Source organism: Branchiostoma lanceolatum, chromosome 2, assembly GCF_035083965.1.
Source record: "Branchiostoma lanceolatum isolate klBraLanc5 chromosome 2, klBraLanc5.hap2, whole genome shotgun sequence".
Taxonomy (NCBI): domain Eukaryota; kingdom Metazoa; phylum Chordata; class Leptocardii; order Amphioxiformes; family Branchiostomatidae; genus Branchiostoma; species Branchiostoma lanceolatum.
In genome coordinates this window covers 30143137-30165753 of record NC_089723.1, presented here as the reverse complement: position 1 = coordinate 30165753, position 22617 = coordinate 30143137, and the positions used below count along the sequence as shown (strand labels likewise).

General features: G+C 41.1%; 1 protein-coding gene across 6 annotated transcripts in view; it reads right to left on the bottom strand.

Annotated features, from left to right (window-relative positions):
* LOC136428520 (atrial natriuretic peptide receptor 1-like) overlaps positions 1 to 22617 on the bottom strand; it is an 82014-nt gene that overhangs the window by 31682 nt on the left and 27715 nt on the right. For 5 of the 6 annotated variants that reach the window (XM_066418102.1, XM_066418099.1, XM_066418104.1 and 2 more), the window contains exons 2-5: positions 4916 to 5062; positions 3766 to 4126; positions 2822 to 3120; positions 1814 to 1935 (exon numbers count right to left, since the gene is read on the bottom strand). In XM_066418102.1, the coding sequence (XP_066274199.1) occupies positions 1814 to 1935; positions 2822 to 3120; positions 3766 to 4126; positions 4916 to 5062 (929 nt within the window). The remainder of the gene's footprint in view (positions 1 to 1813; positions 1936 to 2821; positions 3121 to 3765; positions 4127 to 4915; positions 5063 to 22617) is intronic. The other variant, XM_066418098.1, reaches the window with a different exon arrangement.

Below are 22617 nucleotides of genomic sequence, written 5' to 3'. Positions count from 1 at the left end.
CCACCTAAATGCATCCTTAGTTCTTCACGTTTAGAGACTACCACCTCCCCCCTCCTCTAAAAATAACAAAATCCATACATTGCAGAAAATATGAAATTTTTCGTCTTCCACTGCTTCTAAAATAGTTGTCTGTCTGTCTCTATTAGAATTTGAAGATCAGCATTCGAAATCAGCGAAGCCACATGTTCCATTAATTTTATTAGTTGTGTTTTGTTATCTGCAATTATCCGTCGGGCACGATTTTGGAATAAGCTTGTTATATCTTTATTTTCCCATTCATGTGTGCATATCCACTAAAGTGCATTCACGTCATATACTTTCCCCGTCAAAGAAGACAAATTCTCGTTCCACTTGACACGTGTTTTCATTTTCTGTGCATCTGCCGTACGCATATTAACCACGCACGAGACATTGAAAGGGGTCAAGTGATAGTGTGCCTGTAGACACCATTTGTACAGGAGACTCTGGTATATTCGTTTAATAACGTCTCATGAATTTTGACTCAAAAGCCCTTGCCATCGCGCCAATTCCCTAAACACTTTACTCTTTTCATGATGTATGTTCATGTACATGCCAGTGAGAGTTTAAGTGCTACAAAATACGGTCGTCATTATCACTGATATAGCCGCTGAAGCTAACTCCCGTCTCGTAAACGTTCTTTGCCATTTGAAATGGCCGATGCCATATTGCAGAATGGCACAGTTGAAGTGCAAATATAGCCCTCTTCATTTGTCACTGTGATGTTTCGTGGCGTATAGGTTTAGGTTTTGATTTTTTGACCTGGGTTCGAACCCGAGCTGGTGCACTTTCCCTTTTCGTCATCATTATTCACTAACTTGCAAGATACTGTCGCAACGTTTTTTGCTTTTCATCCTTTTTTTTGACTTTTGCTACTCCCCACCCCCATTATGAAACGGTTCGACATGGCATTAACCTGTCAGCGATACGGCTTCGACCGTTTACTAGTGCAAATACTTCTTTTGAACCTCAAATGAAGAAAATCCTCTTTCACTTGTGTCACTTGAGATGATATTTCTTGCTACCCATCTCGTTCTGTTCCCAAGAACACGTTAAAACGACTTTCAAGGTCCATCGTGAAAGCAAATCTTACCACAAACTATATCTGCCTGTGGCTGGGCGATAACACCGTGCAAAATGCACCATACAGAATCTATAACCAGGAGCAATAAACCTGTATTTAAAAGGGTAAACTAGCTTAGGGGCTTACCTGATGCCACCTTGATTGATTTTGCCACGATCAAGTATTACTTGGCATTTTAACTCTTTCATACGCACTTCATCATACGGCGTTTTGAAAATACAAATCTTTCTTATTTTATTTGGCACTAACACTATGGACTGCTAAAGTAAATAGTGTATTTAACGGTTCTGTGAACGCAAGATAACCATGAAAGTTGAGTTCTGAAAGATACCCGAATGCAAAGGCCATGCATCATTTGAGACCAGAAAGAATATTCAGTGTATTGGGTACGAAATGTTATTTTCGGGTTATGCACCTTCAGCCTATGCACCTTCGCTAAAGAAATTATGTTGTTTGGTAGCATGTACGTGTGTGCTTGTGAACAGCATAACTCGACAAGTTGTGAACTAGATATTCAGCATGTGAGTACCTTCGCGGTACTGCAGCAGAACCACCGCTTATTGTATCTGATGATCATGGCTTTTGAATGGCAGATAGCTCGTGTTCTTGTTAGGAAGTGGTTTGGATTTGTACGTCCTACCTTCTTTTGAAACTGCAGGGCAGGGACCACAAAATGTTCACATTGGTTAAATAAAAAATGATTACATGTACCTTAACCCCTCTGTCCTCTAGCTTCTTGACGAAATCTTTGAACTCTTCCGTTGCCGGCTTCCGCAGGGTGATAGCGATGACAGAACGAAACGCTTCCATGAGTTCTTCCTCGTCGGAAGAACCTAAAAAATATCGAAACAAATTTGAAAAACATTCTCGTCAGGTCTATCGGTTAAAGTCATCCTTTATTAACAAGTTAACCCTTTCATTAAGAGTTTAATTCGAGTTTGAATCTCTTCATATATTAATTGATTTTCTGCAAACAGGGTCAACAGTGACAAACCTACAATATAGAGATATAAAAATCAAACCAGTTTTTTTTTCCCTTTCATATATGTTTTACGCCGTAATATATATATGGATATACTTTTGTTTTGCTATGTTCTTTAATTTTTCGCGTTATTGAATATATTTGCGGGGAGAATTCATGAAAAAAGATTTGTACCAGCAGTAGATCCGCAAAAAAAAATGCACCATTATTAGATCCACAAGAGGGAACAACGGTACACATAACAAATTGCTCGGCAACCTGGCTCAAACCACATCGGCAGGCAATTCTCAGACGTCCCCGAGGAAATTCTGGTAATCTTCCATTGCACAGGTGCGGAATATTGATATGGATGGCCAAGATGGCATTGCCATGGCGTCGTCGCAAAAACTCTTCCAAAGAAAGCATTGATTGATTCAAAGCATTCACAACTTTGTTGCTGTATCCTTCTTGCCAAATATCTATCAACAGCAAACCAACGTAGTTTTGTCATTACGAGAAATCCTAGACCCTTATGATTCGTAAGAGACAACTGTAGATAGCTTTTGCTGAACACTAGCTAGGTACAATGTAGTCGTCAGAGTTGACTATATAAGCATATCATGCAATTCTGTACAGATGAAAAGTTTGAAGAACGTATACGTACAACTGACATATTTCTGTCGTAACGAGAAATCATAAATATCACAAAAAATGTATCATGACACTAAACGCTATCTTCTAGTCAGGGGTTTTCTTACCACCTTGGCCATCTTTGCATGCGGTTTTCGCCGCTACTATCTGGCTGTCATCCATGGCGTAGTTATACAACTGGAGACAGGTGATGCGGCCGTTGAACTGTTCACCCACTGTGATGTCACCCTGAGTGCGCAGGTCAACGATGCCAATCGACTCGCTAGCCACCTCTTTCCCTTCGTGCCACAGTTTGGCGATCCCGGTTCGATAATCGTACGAGACACCGATGTAGTTCCATTGGCGTGGAGTCAGAACTTCGCCTTTGTTGACTTGTTTTAGAAAAGTGCCATCTCTCCGTACAAACCTGTGATGAGGAACACACAGATCGTTTGTCCATCAGCCATTTTGACAGTCTCAAATGCATAGCCATAATCTCATGGGAACAGCACAGTGCCCCAAAGTAATTGAGCAAAATTTAAAAGTTTCTACGCCATGGCGCCAGTAGAACGTAGGGCTACATATTGCTGCTGCTGCTGAGTAAAAGCTGAAGTCCTTCTTTCGGTTATAGGACGGCACCCATCTCCTTTTCTATAGCCCTTGGGACACACAGCTGTGAACACGTACTACGGCACGGGGGTTCTAACACATACAATCTAAGCACTAAGCCATTGCATCGGTTCTTTGCTGCTGTTAATGATGGTAATAAAAAATGACGATAAGAAATCAAATGTATCTGCAAATATGGAAGGCATATTTCTTCAATATGTTAACGCAGATCTACTGTACACTATAATGGGTTCTCACTTTCCCTCGTTGTCAGCATCGTATGCAAGCGGTATTATGCAGAGCATGCATTGCATTACCTAAAATCCAAGCAGATCTATCGGCCGCGATGGCAATTGCAAGACAGCATCTATGGGTCATGGCCAAAAGATTGACCGGCTGAATATTGTTTTTACCCAGGATACTGTCTTGTCGTCGGTTGATCTGCTTGAAGATTACGCCTTACCTTGCTGACAAGGCCGTGCCGTCCAGTTTCAGCAGCTCCATACCACTTCCGTTGTACCTGAAGATGGTACCGTTGCCATTTCCGGTGCGGGTGCCGTCGGGCCAAACCTTGACCAACACCGTCAGTGACTGCCGAACATCCAAGACCATTTCGTTGTTATCTTTCGGAATGATTTGGATCTTGGAGTCAGGTGAGCCCGTAAAGACAAAGACTGGTCCTTCATCAGGATCTTCAGCATACCGTGTGTTGTTCGTGGTGCCATTGTTCCAGTTGTTAACCCACCCGTGAGTACTGCCACTGTAAGATTTGCTGACATCTGTCGCCTTGTTTTTACGATTCAGGGGCCACAAGCCAACTGGTCCTGAAAAAAACCCCGCAAACTTTAAACTTTTGCTGTACATAAGACGTGTTATGTAGTTCTATGATTGTAATTTCCGTTTTCCATTTCGTTTGATTTGCAGAAAGTGTACCTCAACCATCTTGGCATTGAAACTGTTAGGAAAATCTCACAATGAGCTACGCGTCGTTTTATTCTATTCTTTTTACATCTAACGGTACGCGTTTATTATGTATGTCACAGAGCCCATATATTGAGTGTGAGTGGGGTATGTATGCACTATGTGTACATAAAGAGCTTTCATACACGACAAGTAAATTAGAGGCAAAAGCCTTGGGCGTGTTGCGCCCTTGGACGTAATCTTTAGGGGCAGCCAGATACATATTGCGAAGGACAGCGGCTAACAGATATACAACAAAACCGTTCATCCATGACGATGACCTGAAAACTTTATTGCTTTTATGCTTAGGCAAAAGGGAAAAGTGTTGTGTTTCCGGTTGCCCGACCAACCATTGCAAAAACCTGCATACAATGACATTAAATTTCCATCTTACATTTAAGTGATGAAATTTAAAACAGAATTCCTGTATTTTACACTCTGTCAAGAGATGAGGGCTTTGAACAGTTGATGTAAGAATGTGTCGTAAATAATATACTTGTGTGTTCAGTTTATTGATAATCTTGCGATTGCAATGTGTTTCTGCAAAAATGAGAGAATCCCTCATTCTTTTCAGGACCGTAACCGAAAACACCATATTTTTTCCCAGGTCTAAAGCAATAATGTTTTTTCTTTCAAAGGTAAAGCTTTTGTACCTGTCTTCCACAGGTGAGTACCATAGTACATCCCTTCAAACTCTGGATCGATGGCGATGAAGACATAGTCTCCGTTGGTCATGCCGCGGTTTCTTGCAGCTCGCATCATCTTTTGGAGATCGCTGATAGGCGTGCAGGTGATGATAACTGCAAGAACAACAGGAGCATGCAGTTCAATAGACCGTTTGCACTCACTGTGCGTGTCAAAAAAGCAGACAGGTGCTGGCCATCATGTTGGTGTCCCTATTTGCATTTCAATGGATCGTACCTCAATTGTAAACATCCTTTTTGTGTGTTTTAAACATTCATTTGGTATTCTCTTTTTTAAGCTGTAGCCATTCTACATTTGAGAGGTTAAGAAGATCTTTAGATATCCGAAAACGTTTACAAATTTTGAGCTATGATTCACAGAAATACAAAAAAGGACACCAACATGGCGGATGACACACGATGAGGTTCCCATCAGCTGAATATATATTTTGTTAAGTAAACCCATTGTTAATACAAGCTATGAACTTTAGACGTAAGTACATACACACTTGTTTTAAAAAAGCGACAACGAAAAATACGTACTGGATTCTATTACTAAAAAATGATTTTCAAAGTTTAAAAGTGGTAACTTGTACATCAGGAAAATCAATTACCACTTAACACCTCTTCAGCCTTAACTGAGGGCATTATACATTACATGTTGCGCATGTGGACCGACGGCAAGTTCAACCTTACAATACGTAACAACCAATGTTTAGACAGCTTGACAACGTATTTCTTCCTTAATGTTCATTTACATAGACACTTTTGACTTTAAAAGTATATCCAAAGGGCTTTACAGGTCATTCAATGGACATCTACATTTAACATGTTGTAGGCCCTTGTAGATTATGCATATATGCATATTGAACTCGTTGACGTTAGATATCAACTAAAACATGTTAATATCAGACCCATACATTAAAACATGCTGAAGAAATAAAACATGCACGCAACAATGGATTAATTGATTACATTTGCATGCAATCAAAGGTACAGAGAAGATCGTCCAACTGATTTTAACGTTTCTATTCCAGCGTACAAAGGCGTTGGTTGTCACAGACAAAGTCCTTTGTAACGAACGTGAAATAGATTCTTCTTATCACTGGCGCCATGTACACTCATTAGATCGGCCCCCGACGTTTGTCAAACGACCCCTTTGCCAAAGATTTCCTAAGATAACACTGTCTCTATTGAGAGGTGGAGATCACAAGGAAGGTCAGCGTCAATTTGAAACAAGGATCGATAGAATTAAACTGCTCTGCAAAGAGATTGCCAACTTTGACAGAGACGCCGTCTCAGTAGACATGTCACATGATACAATAATGAAAACTCCAAATGAAAGAATTTGATTGCCTTCTGTAGGGATTTTGCCGGGACGTGCGTACATCTCGTAAAATAACATTTCTCCAGAGGCTTGAGTTGGATGTCTCCAGAACAACTGATATACAACCAAAAAGCACCAGGCGCCAGGAGCTGATATGGGTCAAACATAATATCACAAGATATTCCAGATTTTGCAGAGCTGCGGGTCGACAAACACAACGACTTTCCAATGGAAAAATCTGTGACTCATGTTTATGTACTCATTGCAACACAGAGCATACTGCTATGTTTTTTTTTCCATTGTGAGTATCGAATGCAGATATGGCAGCAATTTCTAATCACTTACAATGTGGTGGAACAATCAAACCATATGAATATATCTACATGGTGATAAAAGGCCAGAGATGCTGCATGTTCTATGATGACAAACATTAAGATTTGCTTGCATTCTATTTATTTACCCGATAGACAATATGTTACCTCCTGCAAAGAATGCAATTCTAGACTCGGCAGGCTTGTAACCTCGTGTTTTTTTTTTTGATAAAGCGTGTTAAGAACAATATGTCACATGAGCATGTCAGCAAGAAATTCCATCAGTTCAGGACTAGGTAACCACGTGATTGCCATACATCTTCAACAGATACAGAAGCTACGTTAAGATATGGATGTTTTTATCCATTAGTAAGATCGATATCCTTTCGTGGAATTGAAGGATTTGGCTGTGCGAAGACAAGCAGAGTTGAATTGTTTCTATATCCACCACGTACAGCGATAACAGCTATAATACCATACCATCTGTATGCCAAGGCAAGGGTTTTAAATTTTGAAGTATTCGACGTAATGTTAGCTGAAAGCTAAAATGTGGGAACAAAATGACACGATAACAATTCAATGAAAATTCTTTCAAATTCTTGCCCAAATTTATAAGGCTAATTACAATTAGCGAGACAGATGAAAATTATGAAAACAATGAGATACATGGAACATATGATATGGCTATTCTTTAACTTTCCATTGCTAATATTCTTATTGTAGCAAAAATGTGCTAATAAGCTAATGATAAAGATATAAAATCTTGTAAGAGATCGTTGCTCACTGTCCTTCCGTATCTTGAACAATTTCTTAAGGATTCCGTTTTTTTCTGTATTGTATATGATTACCTGTCACAAAAGGGTAATTCTTTGCCTGAAGCTTTGGGACCTATTGGTGAGATTTAAAACAAATACATATTCACTAAGATGACACCAAGATGACACACTTTTAACGAGTTGCCATTTGACTATGATACTGATGAATCTTGAAACAGAAATCTTGACTGGCTCAATAATAATTCAAATGTTGTTATGTTGTTATTTTGTACATGTATACGGGTTACTTTTGATTTGAGTCTGTAACATGGACATGTTTTTTTTTAGTATCAACATATAGTTGATTTCGTCATTGCAGCCTGGTGTCGAAGAGCATCAATGATCTTCCCAGCAATTGTTGGCTTTTAGAAAAATAACCATCATAACAGCTTGGCATTAAAGACCATCTAAGGTCTTCTCTGCTATAAGTAGAACTAAATGCCTTGCACACTGCGGAATTATAGACGATTTCTATTGCAATGGAAATGTTGTTCATTTTATAACAGTCATTTGACGCTGATGACTTATTTTCAGAATCGATGATCTTCTCAGCAATTGCTGGCTATCATAACATCTTGACATCGAAGGCTCATTTGAGGTCTCGGCAATAGGTAGAACTTCTGAATTGTAGACGATAGCTCTTGCAATGGAAATGTTGTTCGTTTTATAGCAGTTATTGACGTTGATGACATGTTCGCAGCACCGATGATCATGATCTTATCAGCAATTGTTGGCTATTAAAAAAGTTACCATCACGCAGCTTGACATTGCATTGAACACCATCTAATGATGATAAGGTCTCTCTGCTAAAGGTAAAACTCGTAATTAAAAGACGATTGCTCTTGCAATGGAAACCATTGTTGGATGTTGAAAAAATAAGCACCGTTGCACCTTGACATTGAAGACTCATCCAAGGTCTTCTCTGCAATAGGTAGAACTTGTAATTGTAAACGATTGCCCTTGCAATGGAAATGTTGTTCTCTTTATAGCAGTTATAGACGTTGATTACCTATTGGCACATTGTGCTGATCATATCAGCGTCTACTTGAACGATTGGCTGCCTAACTTGGTAGACATACAACACCATAATGTCGTTAGCTGTTCAATTATTGATCTCCAGTTCTAAAATAAGGCCGTCGTGGGAACTAGGTCTCTCTCCCCCTACGGCTTGCAAATCATTAAAGATTGCACGTCGAGACGGTTTTTCACAACAGATACATGTCGGAGGGTGGAATCGATAACTTACGTTTTGCGTACCAACGCACTATCTACAAATAGAATGATGCCCTTGGAATTGGAGGAAGACGTTGTTTTATGTTTGTCTCAACAGAGAATGCCTTCTGAAAATGGTATCTTGTTAGTGGGAGATGTCTGAGCAGAAACATTGGTTAAGAGAGGTTTGTGGTATAGAGGGTGTATTTACGAATATTTGTAGCTGTCTGGATCCCTGATCAAAGAAATTAGTCGTTCTGAACTTTTCCTACAGAAAACGTTTTTGAAGTTGTTGTTTTTCATGATTTTATTTTTTTTGCTCCCATGAAGAAAATATGGCAGACGTGGTGGTGAGACAATTGAATCCTCTATTAATACTTTATCAAGAATATTGTAATGCACACAATTGTTTTTTTCGTGTGTAGATTAATCTCTGAGAGCCCTGTGTAAAGACTGAGACTGAAAATGCATATGTTTTAATGTGCCAGCATATGTATATATACAACTACTTCAACGGGCACACCATCCAAGCAAATAATTCATGACTCACGACGTTATAATCACACTTAACAGCCAAGAGTGCTGATATCAGGCGAGTTTTGAATGAAGAGAATGTCTGGGGAGGTAGATTACAGGTATGTGGCATCATACACTCCCGCAAGCACTGTAACTTGAGTGTCATACTAGTATATGTATAGCTTTAAGAAATATTTCATTTCGTGTCCAGGATATCATATTCCCTCTCTCTCTCTAAAAGGATTGCCACCTATTTTTCTTTATCCTGTCTCTTTTAAATCTCATTGGTATCGTATACAGATAAACATAGTTGCATGCTAGAGGATCCAAGCCTAAACCATTTACCGTCAAGCCCATGGCACAAATATTTGAAAAAAACATCGGGAACATTATAAGAACCTACATTTACTGTGTCTAGATGCAAACTGTACTTTGGAAGACCTACCCAGTGCAATGGGGGGAGAGATGGAAGAGAAGGGCCATGCGCACCCGTGAGACTGTTTGGATCTGTATCTATATAGCCGGTATAACCGCCCTTCGGCGTAACACACCAGGTTCGCAGGCGCGCAGCGCAGCAGCAGCTGGTTATATCACACCGAACGACCTGTCACACCTGCCATTTGCATATCTTATTAACTGCATGCATAGTTATCTAATGAGGATGCCTCTACAGTACTTGACGGTAACTTGTTCCACTCTACGATAGTTCTAGGAAAATACGAATTTTTGAACACATCAATCCTAGGTTGATAAGCCTGTCACGCCCAGATGATAAGAATGTTTAGAATCTGAGATACCAAACCCGGAGGTTCCCCTGCAGCATCAGAGAAGACCACTAGATGGCCCATTATCTTAGATGTTCTTAAGTTCATTGACCCCCATCCACAAACCAAATTTCATAACAAGCCATCAATAGCTTCGTGAGACGCGAGACCACAAGAACACACAACCACACATACACATTTGCTGCGAAAACCATAATCTTCTTAGCAAAGATAAGGAACAAAGCATCGAGGCAACAAAAACATTACAATCACCACTGCTTCAAAATGACCTTGAAAGAAATAGATGCCGGCATTAGAGATTTGTAATATAGCCTACTTTGCAAGACTCTAAAAGCTAATGCATAGACCCATGTGCCCTCTAGGTTAGAAAAGTAATTCCACGGTCAGATGCTCCTGAAGATCAACCGAACCAAACGCCAAAGGAATCAAAACTAAGGTATTCTAAAGTTCGGAGTATCCGACATTATAGTAATTTTCAGTCATTGACAAGAAGATTGGATGCATTCTATTTGGCTTTTACTGGTCCAGAAGGAGTGTTGTGTCCTCGACGGGAAAGGAAATATTTCCTTGATGGTCCAGCCTTCCATCAGATCAAATCCAATGTTCCAATTTCAGTTCTAAGGGCAAGTCCATTACGCAAGGGCAGGAAACATTCGGGAGGTCGTGGGTTCAAATCCCGACCGGGCCCTATCAAAGACTTGAGAATTGATAGATACTGCTCTCTCTGCTTTACACTTAGCACTTATGGGAAAGAATATCGGAATTGAACACACACCAATGACAGTGGACTCGCCTCCTGATGCAGTGTATGTCAAATTGTGTGGTCCACGGCTGTAGAGAAGGAGATAGGCACCGCCCATATTCATCGAAGTTAAAACACTCCAAAGCAAACTGTGATTTGGTCTTGAACATGAGATCTCGTCAGATAAGTGGAAGGGTAAATCTTTGTAGCAGAAGTGACGGTTATCAACACGCAACGATTGGGTGAAATTTTGTATCCAATCAAGAGAAAGGATGAAAGCACAATTCAGACATCCAGGCGTTCAAGGTATTCTAGAGAGGGCCTCATTTTCAATAGCAACATCTTATCTTTTATATGTGGAATTATGACAGATGATGTTACAAACGGTTAGATATACGAAAAATTTGATGGTAATGGACCATTCCAGCCGAACACCATAAGCCTCGCCCGCTGGTGGTAACGTGACCAAATCCTGTTCTCTTATTGGTCGAACCTCTAATTTCTCCTGAGGTACGATACACACTGGGCGAGTACCAACCCCCCTGTGTAGTGCTCCAGAAACATTTTGATGACTAATTGCTCGTAGGTCTGAATAAAATCTAAAAGGCGTCTCTTTTTCGCATTAGCCTTAATGCATTGTCTGTGTGATTTCAAGTGACGTATGTAGTTAGCAATGTATTTTATCAATACTATGTTACCCCAATCTGTTCTTAGTAATTCCAGATAAGCCACATATATACATAACATGTCGCTAGCTGATATAGTATAAAACAATCTGGATATTTTCGTGAGACCAATTGCACATTCGCTCAAGATGCTGATTTAAGGTATGTCCTCTCTGTTCGTTGATTGCATGTTTCAGTAATGAATCTGATCTACATTTGAGAAATCATTAATTCTGACATCTTTTATCTGATTACTATACTTTCAATACAACACGAATTGATGGTGTAAGAGTAACTCTTCATTCTCGTTCTATAAGCGTTTGGTCATCCTCTCATGCGAGGCAAACTCCTTTATATTCAAGCGGGAGTTACCAGCCAATCATGTTGCAGCCTGCGGTCAAAGGGCAACGTGATTGGCTAGCAATTTTTCTACAACGATATGATGGGGAGTATCTGATTGGCTGACGACTGGCTAGCGCTACCGCAGAGAAAAGGACAGATCGCTGGCCGATTCGCCATGGCCATCACTTGCCATTACAAGCGGCGGGCCCGGCTTGGACTGATGCTTTTGTAAAGAGTCAAAATATAGACAGGTACGCTGTTAATGACACGCCCTGTGACTTTAATGTCCACCGCTTGGCCAAAGAAATACATCAATGTCTATACTGTGGCATAACGGTTACTTTCCAAACGCTCGAGATTTGATGATATCGGGGCAATCGGTACCTTAAAGGAAAATGTACGAGTGAAGGGATCAGGTTAGACACCTGCTGTCTCAACCTAAGTCCTCTTTTACTCGTGTTTTCTCAGCAGTATGTGTAGCCGGTAGCTGTTGGCGCCGGGGTGTCAGTGCCATTACGCTGCCTTATTAACACCTAGGTATCCCCATCGGAAAGCAGTCTGACTTAACCAGATATTGATTGGGTTAGTTCCTCAAAGAGCGCCGAAATGTATGTGACTCCTACGGGGCTCTACCGTGTTGTCAACACGAATCGGATGACACATGAAAGCTATATTCCCGGCTGCTGTATAACTGAAAATAGTATTTTCTGTATCTGTAGCACGGTCTTGTTAAATTCTTGTTAAATACACGTATTTTTCTTAGGGTAGTAGAAATTAGTTTTATATTATAATTTACTATGTTTTAAATTATATTGCTATGTTTCTATAAAAAGTAAAGCTACGCTACGTCTGCATGATGACTATTACCTGTGTCTAAGCCATGACTATTATCTGTGTCTAATTCTAAGTAATGAACGTCATTTACAATTGATTCCAGTACACTCATTTGCTACTCTATACTTAATCATTGTAATGATGAACACGACATATACGTAGGTGGTGAGGTGAATAGTTGAAGAAAAATCTGCGGGCGTTTGATAACAAAAAGTGATTTGCTTTGCTTTGGTTTGGGAATGGTTTTCGAGTTAATCATCATATGTTGAATGAAAGTGTCTAGGAGGGTAGTACCTTCTCAACAATTCCTCAAAACAACCTCCGTCATTTTTTTGTAAAACATCCATAAGGAGTCTATTACACCGTTACAACAAGATTGCACCCTACCGTCCCTACGTTTGCTTGCTACAAAAGGATATGTTTTCATTTTTCTTGGTTCTTTCGTTTCTTTAGGCAAAAAAAGAAAAGAATCTTCAGATGCTGTTCTGAAACGCATTCAGGACCAAGGACAGTGACATAATGCTCTGTGGCTTCGTAGACAAATAAAACCGCCTGGCTCATCATAGATAGAATATTCAATCGCCGTTTTGCCCGCGGGAACGCACGAGAGCTTGCATGAAAACGAGGGTGGAGATGATGGGGTTTCCGCGAAACATGCATCGAGGACGTGTTGTGTAAAATAGTTAATCTTGTTGAAGACAAAACAAAAATACAATAATGCCCTCTTTTGCAGGGAAGACTAACAATATTAACATCTATCTAACTCTCACTCGGTTAAAGGGCTTTTCAACAAGGAACATTTCTTCCAGACAGGTCGGAACCAACTCTGGAGATAATGCCTCTAAGTCAGGACCTAGAGATAGGCGGTAATATAGATCACCGACTGATCTCGTTACTAAGTACTGTATATGGTAGAAGTTCCTGGAAAATGTCTGCACACTCCACAATAAGTTTCGCTATTTCTAAATGTTGATATTGAACAGACGAGGTCTGTCATGAACGTTGCGTTATTCATCTAATTTACCAGTGGCTTAAAGGCAAATGTGATTACATTTGGAAGCTAGACCTGGAACATGTCTGCACACGCCTTAACCAGTTTTGTACTGGCCATGCTGATTTATTTAATATACAGATGACATCATCTGGGCATTCCAAACCTGATGCGAGCGTGCGAGAAGAAAAAGAAAGTTATTGGGAAAAAGTGGCCTTTATTATAAAATCTAAATGGACTTGTCATCAATCTATATCTAGACGTACAGTTTTGAAACGTTTCCACATGAGGTCTTAACTTATGACCTTATACCCACAATCCCCTGCGGTGCTGGAAATGTGAGATGACTGATTCAAATGAAGCCTTCCCTTCGTATTTGTGTGTGAGCACACCGTACATGTGTGAGTATGGCCTCTAAATGCTCATATCATTTTTGTGTACCAATGAATGAAATATAGGCTGATTTGCACTTGCACGTTCCAAAGGTCTGACTACTCACATTTGAACTATTGAACCACACACATCTAACTGTCATTCTTACATCAGTTTCGCGGCTTAACCCTAATTACTTTAGAACACCAGACAGCCCATATCATATCTTGCTTATTGAAGCACCCTGCAGTAACGAGAAAGTGTTTTCGCGCGGAAAGGACGCTAAAATTTGTAGAAGCGGCCCGGGGGCAGAACGGCCCACGGTTTATATGCAAATGACCATTTCTGACGTAGAATATCAGAAATGACGCCCGCGCATGGTAACGTAATTATCGCATTGAGTGGATCAATGGTACTGCTAAGGGGAATCAAATCCCAACACGAGTCCGTGAGGTCTTGTAATGGTAATCTATAGCAAAGGCAATGACTATTCCAGAATATGACGTTACGTTTCCATCACATTCGTTTAAATAAAAGTTGAACTTTTCCCCACGCCTTTCGGCGTATAGGGCGGTGTGCATTTTCATTCCTATAGCCCTTGGGCCACACAGTCCTGCACCGCAACAGGGGGCTCGTTTACTGGTAGTGGTGTGTGTGTGTGTGTGTGTGTGTGTGTGTGTGTGTGTGTGTGTGTGTGTGTGTGTGTCTGTGTGTGTGTGTGTGTGTGTGTGTAGATGCTGAGTGTTAATGAGAAACCATTATGTTCCATTTTTCAAAGTCTTTGTTATGGCTCTGCTTGGTTCGAACTATTGCGTAAATGACTTGACGTGCTATGAACTGACGTTAAATAGAAATGAGGCCAATGAATCGTTTTGGCATGGCCCATTAGGATAAAGATGATAAAAAACATTTTGACTATAGGGGTGTAACACACTTGCTATACAATACACTCCCGTCCCGCTAGGTAAAATATGAACATGCCAAATTTGCACTTGTAGTTCAGTCGTGCGTTCTTATCAATTCTGCTACATTGTGAAGTACTTCATAGTTAACCCTTGATCAGACAACTCCATCATCTTAACTCGCAGAGAAACGTCATGGCTGAATTTGACTCAAGTATAAGATAAACCAACTCAAAAGGTCACAACGACCTTCCCATTTGACGCCCGCTCCGTATCGGTTAAGTCAATGTACTGATTGTGCTTCTGATTATGGCCGTGCTTTACAGATGTTTGGCTCGGAAACGCTAGCAGCTGCAGGGTCGATAGCCGGTTACTCATCCCTGCTTGCTGCCTAATCGTGGTAGTTCTATCCCGTACTCATTGCCCTACTAATTACCCATTGCCCTGAGAGGTACCCGTTGCCCTATCCAGTACCCGTTGTCTTGTCAACTATCCAGTACCCGTTGCTCTATCCAGTACCCGTTGCCCTATCCAGTACCCGTTGTCTTGTCAACTATCCAGTACCCGTTGCTCTATCTAGTACCCGTCGCCCTATCCAGTACTCGTTGCCCTATCCAGTACCCGTTGCCCTATCCAGTACCCGTTGCCCTATCTAATAACAGTTGCCAGTACCCGTTGCCCTATCCAGTACCCGCAGCCCTATCCAGTACCCGTTGCCCTATCCAGTACCCGTTGCCCTATCCAGTACCCGTTGCCTTATCTAATAACAGTTGCCAGTACCCGTTGCCCTATCCAGTACCCGCAGCCCTATCCAGTACCCGTTGCCCTATCCAGTACCCGCAGCCCTATCCAGTACCCGTTGCCCTATCCAGTACCCGTTGCCCTATCCAGTACCCGTTGCCCTATCTAATAACCATTGTCCTATCCAGTACCCGTTGCCTTATCCAGTACCCGTTGCCATATATTCAGTAGCCCCTCGAAAACATAGGGCTCTTTGGTGGGGACCAGTTAGCGGATACCAAATAGCTTGTCAACGCGGCAAAATTACACATTTCTAACTAAATTCTCTAGAACCAGACTCTGCTCTGGTCCTTCTGATACTTTTGGTTTCCACTGTGTCACATAGCCCGACTATTTTTCAGCAGAAAAAGTCAGTTAGTAAGAATACGATGCATCAGTTTGTACCCACTCTCGGTATCGTTAAAAGATGGCATAATGAAATAAAACTCATGATTTCCAATGATTTAAAAACAGCAAATAATATCTTAATTCTTTAATCGTGAAAGTCGGGATGAAATGTGTTCATAACCTTGAAATATGATGCCCATCTTACGTAATATACATTTTCACCTCCTTGTACGTGGTGTGTGTTTTTTGGTGATGTCTTTCTAATAAGTATTCCAGGTTTGTGGTGAGTAAGAACTTGCCTTGAGCCCGATATGTGCGCCTGCGCATTGCGTTAAATTTTGTTCGTACTCTTCATTTGACCTCCACATTTGACCTTCACATCCAACCCCCACAATTAGTCAAAACCGTGAAAATGTCAGGACTTGATCTCGAGTAGAAGACCATCAGACTTTTAGTCTCTAGTTTGACTTTTAGAATTTAGTTTATTATTTCATCCGCCGTCTTTCCACAATCTGTACGCTATACTTTTTTGTGTCCATCGTAACTTGTCTCTGACGTTCAATCAAGCAATTAGACAATCAGTTTAGTCTAACGACGATTATTTGCAAATACATCACGTCATCTGCCATAAACTAAACATTGAAACTGGAAGACATAAAAAAACTACACTATGTCTATACTGTCTGTAATCTACATGGAAAAGAAGATGAACACAATTTTGTAGTAGAATGTAGCCTTATACAACAAAGAGAGAGTTGAAATTCATAGACAATCTATGTTTTCATAAACCTAAGTATTACAGACAAATTCATATTTTCAATGAGTTAAGACAATCCTTTGATTGTAAAACATATATGTTCTTATACTTCAGTATCACAAAGAAGCGAGAAGAAGCCAAATACGATAACTTATGCATGTATCTGTAAACCATTTTTTGCTTTGCCTCTGCTTGAACGCATTTTCTGGCATTTATGTACAAGAAAGGTGCTTATTCGTTTGTTCGTTCGTTCGTTCGTTCGTTCGTTTGTTCGTTCGTTCGTTCGTTCGTCCGTTCGTTCGTTCGTTTGTTCGTTCGTTCGTTCGTGCATGCATCCATTCATTCAATATCTGGTTTCCGATAGTATGTATATTTTCCGGCCACCGAAGGAATGCCAAACTGTCAAAAAATGAAAATAAACTTGAAAAACACCGTTAATTTCTTGAAAAGAATTATTCAGAAATCATAATCTGTACAGATTCCTGCTCGACCTTTTGCCCACCCTTCATACTGATGTGCTCCGAAATTTTCCCATTAGCACAACGGGAGAGATAAAGTAATAAAATAGGGGATGATTGGCATTTTCATAGATAAGTCATTAAAGGGGCGCAAAAAATCGTTTTTCGGAGATATGGAATTCTTCATTATCTGCAGTCGGGTGGAAAGCGCAAAAAGATAGATGGGAAATTAGCTGTCAAACATGGAATGGAAATCTTTCCACCTCAGTGTCACGGCTGATCCCAGAAAGGGCATTCGCCGACGGCGGCCTTGGCAACTCACAGAGAAGTCTTTGTTGACACAACAAAAGTACAGCGACTTTCGTAAGGTCTACTAAATTTATACATACAGTCAAGTAGATACAAATGAATTATCCTATACATTTATGTATATGAATAGATATGAGTAAATCAACAAGTTGAGAACGGTCAGATTACGTGCTTAAAAATTTACGACACATCACAAGGTTTTCGGTTTTATGTATCAAACAGACATGTGACGACCCACCACGCATACGTATGAAGGCCATTTGTACTTTCTTTAATTTACGAGGTAGTTAATTAGTTTATCTTGTGACCTGTTTGATTCTGGTTGTTGTTGTGGTCGTCTGTCAATCATGGTAAGCCACGGGCAAATTTAGTATCCCTGGTTCAAACGAACCTCCCATTGTTCAAACAAGTTAGAGCTTTGATCACTGTAACATTGAAACAAATTTCTTGCCCTGTCAAGTGGCTAGGAGCTAGGGGGTGGGGAGGGGGGCGTTCTGTTTACACTTCCAGCAAATCTCATTGACAACAAACAGAATCCCCACGATATATGCTGTGACTAAGTTTGAATATTGACCAAATGAAGAAATACCAATCAAACCTCACAATAACAACTTGTAAATACAACATAAGTTTTGCTATCGCAAAGCTGTAATGAATATAACTGTCATAGAGTGATACAGATTGAGAACTTAAATGACGCCATTTCGTCCGTCCCATGAAATTTCCAAACCTTTCTCTCATGTTACGTTTTCGGTGACGTCTGAGCTAAGTCTAAAATGACGCTCGGCTTTGTCTGTCCCCTCTCTTGAAGCGTGTTTCAAAGGTTACCACACATGCCTAGCATGAAAATTGGCAATTTGAATCTCTTTAAGCCTTTATACGAACTTCAAGACAATCGGACTGTACATGTCAGTCTGTAAGGACACAGATGATTGGAACTTTGAGCGGCGTCACTTTGTCTGCATGCTTGCAGGGGTCTGACTATCCGGAAACCCTTCCTCTGTTATATATTTTCCTTAACTCCGGTGGCTTGCCCGTTCATAGAGCCGTCATGGTCGATCAAAGAGACTTCCCTTCGCTGGCATTAAAAGATTTTGAGAAGAAAATGAAGATGTAAAAGTCGCTCCCTTGTAGCCCCGACTTGTCACTATAATAAGCAGCACATTCGTGACACAAATATTCCGTGGGTGAGTATTGTGTCCGGGAGGTTAACTACGTAAATGGGTTGTATAACATTTTAATCCTGTGTGTTCGCTTTTTAAACATTTAAAAGGGTCAGACAGTTGATATTGAGTTTTCCTGCTTGCTTGTATGTCCTTAACTGCCAGACTGTTGGCTACGTATTACACAACTGCGCATCAAACCCAGTGGTGCGTTCAACATCACTGCATTACGACGTTTGGACCATTTTGCTGTAAAATAGAATCTCTGTATATTTTTCATGATTAGGTGTTCTGTTACATCTAGCTCCAGAAACGTTGAATATGCGACGCTAATTCGAAGCTCAAAGATGAGATAAATAATTGTAAAATGCGGGGAAAAAGCAAGAGAAGAGCGGAACGAGGCAAATATATTTTGCCCGTAGCGTGCATGAATGTATCAGCTAACGATTTTGCTAAACCCAAAACTTGAACATAACTGACGATACACAATGATGAGATAATTGCAGTCCCCATGGAATTATTCATTATATTAGGTATCACCTAAAGTATCTCACACAACTCTCCTCTCAATCAATCAATCCATCTTTCTTAGCGTTCTAATGAAAGCACAGCACTGGTGTTATCATGCACATGGCGAAAGCTACGGTAACCATGTACCTCTCTGAGCAAGAATGATGTGTTCGAAACCGCGTCCTGCGAAGAAAGCGCTAGGTTACCTTAGCGCAAGTCATTCATTTCTATTTGCCTTGTGGCATTTTCAAACGAAGTGCTCCTTGATCTATTCATCACGAATCCCGTTGACGATTCGCTCAAGTTCTGAGAAGCTCTAGATCATGTCAGGTTCATTCCGATGTTGCACTAACCACTGGCATGAAATACTGAGAGAGAAACAAGGCATGGGGCTGTGGAAGTGAAGGTGGCCAATCGTTACGCGCACGGCGCGGTCACATTCGCCGTAGGTCGTCGGACGATTTTGATGCCGGCCCGTAGAATGTTGAAACCAAAATAACAAAACAAATAACCAATCAATGAAGCCTATCAACCAATATGCCTACATAATACATTATTGATTTTGCAATTTCCGGTATAAACTCACCAAAACCTTTAGTCTAAAAAAACACTTATGCTTAAGTCCTACTTGGAAAAAGGGGCTCCGCCGGGTATTTCACGGGCCAGTGTTTTTGGCATTTTCTATCGTGACCCCTACGTGGCCCCGTGGGACACCCTGCGGCTGCCGGGCTGTTTTGGGCCCGACCGGGACCCCGAATCATTTTCATTTTAACCCGGCCTTAAAATCAACGCGGGACCCGGTAACAAATAGACGACGTCGTGAGGTGATTGGCTACAAGTTTAACCTGTGCAGAAATGAGTACCTGAATAGATATGTAAATGTACGTGTCTTGGTCACTGATGAAAGATGGTGGATGCTATCTGAAACGTCTGACTCTTAAGGGAATTTATCATATTGCCAGTTGCTTGATCTGTTTTGTATTAGAAACCACAAGGTATGTGTATTCAATTTAGTTATGAGTGAGGTAAGTAAGTGTGTTCAGTTTAGTTACGAGCGCCCAAAGTTCCCATGATTCACAGTCAGCATGACCACCTATCCCACATAAGACAAGGGCTTGAAAACAAGCGTACGAACTTTATACACAACTTTATTTTATTGCTGAATGCATAGACCTGGATATAAAACTCAAAAATGAGAAACGGTTCCTTCGAATTCCTTTATACGACTCATCGGTCAGATGACCGTTCATAAGTGTAGCCGGAATGGCAATTTCACGTAGCCGCGGCGCGGTAATAGTTTTTCGGCCCGATACATTCGGTTCATTGCGTTGGCTTCCTCGGTCTCTGATTACCGCCACCTTTCCAGTCCATCCCCCGCTTATGGTCGGGTCACAGGGGTCAGCGCCAGCTCGCAAGCTGTTCACCACATTCACGGTTTTAAGATAGGGCCACAAATCCCAGGGTCATTCTTGTGAAAGCGAAAGAAATTACCAGTTTCATCTGTGGGGAAAGTGGGTTCGCGAAAGGTACGTGTGAATTTACGGTCGTAAAAGGGGAAAGTTTTGAATCGCCTCATCCTCAACGGTCAGCGTTGACGTCATGGAGGGAGACCTATGACCTCTTCGGACTCATGTGGTTGGTTATCAATACGTTTTCAGGGGGAACTAAGACCCGCTGGTAGTTTTTCGTAAATTCCCTGTCACACATTCAAGACCTGCTCATGACGTACTTTGTTCCGGACCACTCTCCAGCCAAGGTCGACGGTTTAATAGTTGGGAGTAGTTGGGAATCCATCCTATTCTAGCTCCAGTTCGCAGCAGAATATAACTTTCCCGATTTTGATTTTTCAAAACTTACAGTCGGCTGGAACAGACGACCTTTTAAGACCACAAAGCAACGTTGCCGACCAACTCCCAACCACAGATGACATTGCCTACGACCACCTCCGAACCATGGTCTAGAGAAGGTCGGGGGGCCATGGTCGGCTATGCATGACAGGGGCTTTAGCTGTTAGAAATGCAATGCCTGATCCTTTCATTCCTTTACACGGACGTTCTTTAGACGCTTGTCTTCTAATTAGATATTGACTACTTTAAACGTTAGTCTACACTTCAAAGGGAGAGGCCTTCTGACTCGACAGCATTCGATACTCCAGAGTCGGCACAGACATTTGAATGCACCTTGATGACTGTCATTAACAAGCCTGATCACAAACTGCAAGCCTTGCCATGTCCCCTGTAACGTTAGATATGCATACTTCAACCAAATTGGTTCTTCACTCAGTGGTGTGCAAAGTGAGCGTAAATGGACACTTGAATGGTCCTATCTTACAACAAGCCCTATAACTATAAGCTTCTCTATTTGTAGTAAAAAAAAACTACAATCGTAATCGAATTAGATTTAAATTGGCTTTACCCGCCCACTCCAAATGATATTTGATTTAGAATCTCAAGAAATATGGTATACTTTAGCATTGCTGCTTACAACAAATTAGGCTACCATAGTTGGAAAGATGTATGCACTCATCACGTGACTATCACGTGACTTTCACGTGACCGTGTCCGCCATGTTAGATGGTTGAACCTGGAAGCTGTTACCTTAATTCGTGTTTGTAAATGCAGTCACTAAAATTGTGAAATAACATACACGAACTGTTTCGGTCTGACTCTTCTAGATTCAACCAACAGGCAAGGCGGCTATGACGTCACGTATGACGTCACGTCATAAAATCGCCATGAGTAGCCGAAGGGGAGAATTTATAATCCTGTATCAGATCACCTATCTATACTACAATCTCTGTTTATTCCATATAGACAAATGGATAGCTAGATAAGTGGCAGATAGCGGCAGATAGACGGTCTTATCTATAGCTTACAGGGAGTCTACCTGTCAAATCTTAACGTTTGATAAGAAGATGATATGTTCAGAATCATCTGCATAATTGTGTGGCGTCGGGTTGGCGTAACGATTATAGGGTGTTTAGCCCAGAGGTCCTGGGTTCGAATCCCCTGACATGCCCCCGATGTTGTGCCCTTGGCAAAGGTACTTAACGCGATTTTTTCCTCACTCCACCCTGGTGTAAAAATGTGTACCTGGCTTCGGTTGGGAAGGTAAAATGCGGTGGAAGGAGAGGGTTGGGCTCTGCCTTTTAATACCGTAGGTACAACCCACTGTACCTAAGGTCTCCAAAAGGCTAATTGGGACTAACTTCACCTTCTTACGAAGATAATCTGCTCAAAATCAACTGTATATATGCATGAGGATTCAGGAGGGTGGGTCTTAACTATGTATGGTGCGTTTTATTTTATGCCCATGCATCTGTATGATTGACGGAAGCTGCTTGGAGGAATGCAGCAATTTTGATGGTTAAACGCTCTAGCTGACTTTGTGACATTTCGAAACGCATTTCGAGGCGTTCATGGTATACCATAGCACTAGAGTGATGGTGCATTTTAACGGTTTGCTTGCGCAATATTTTATGCTTGGCCATATCTAGTGGTTTAATGGTACAACAATTGACGCCATTAGGATGA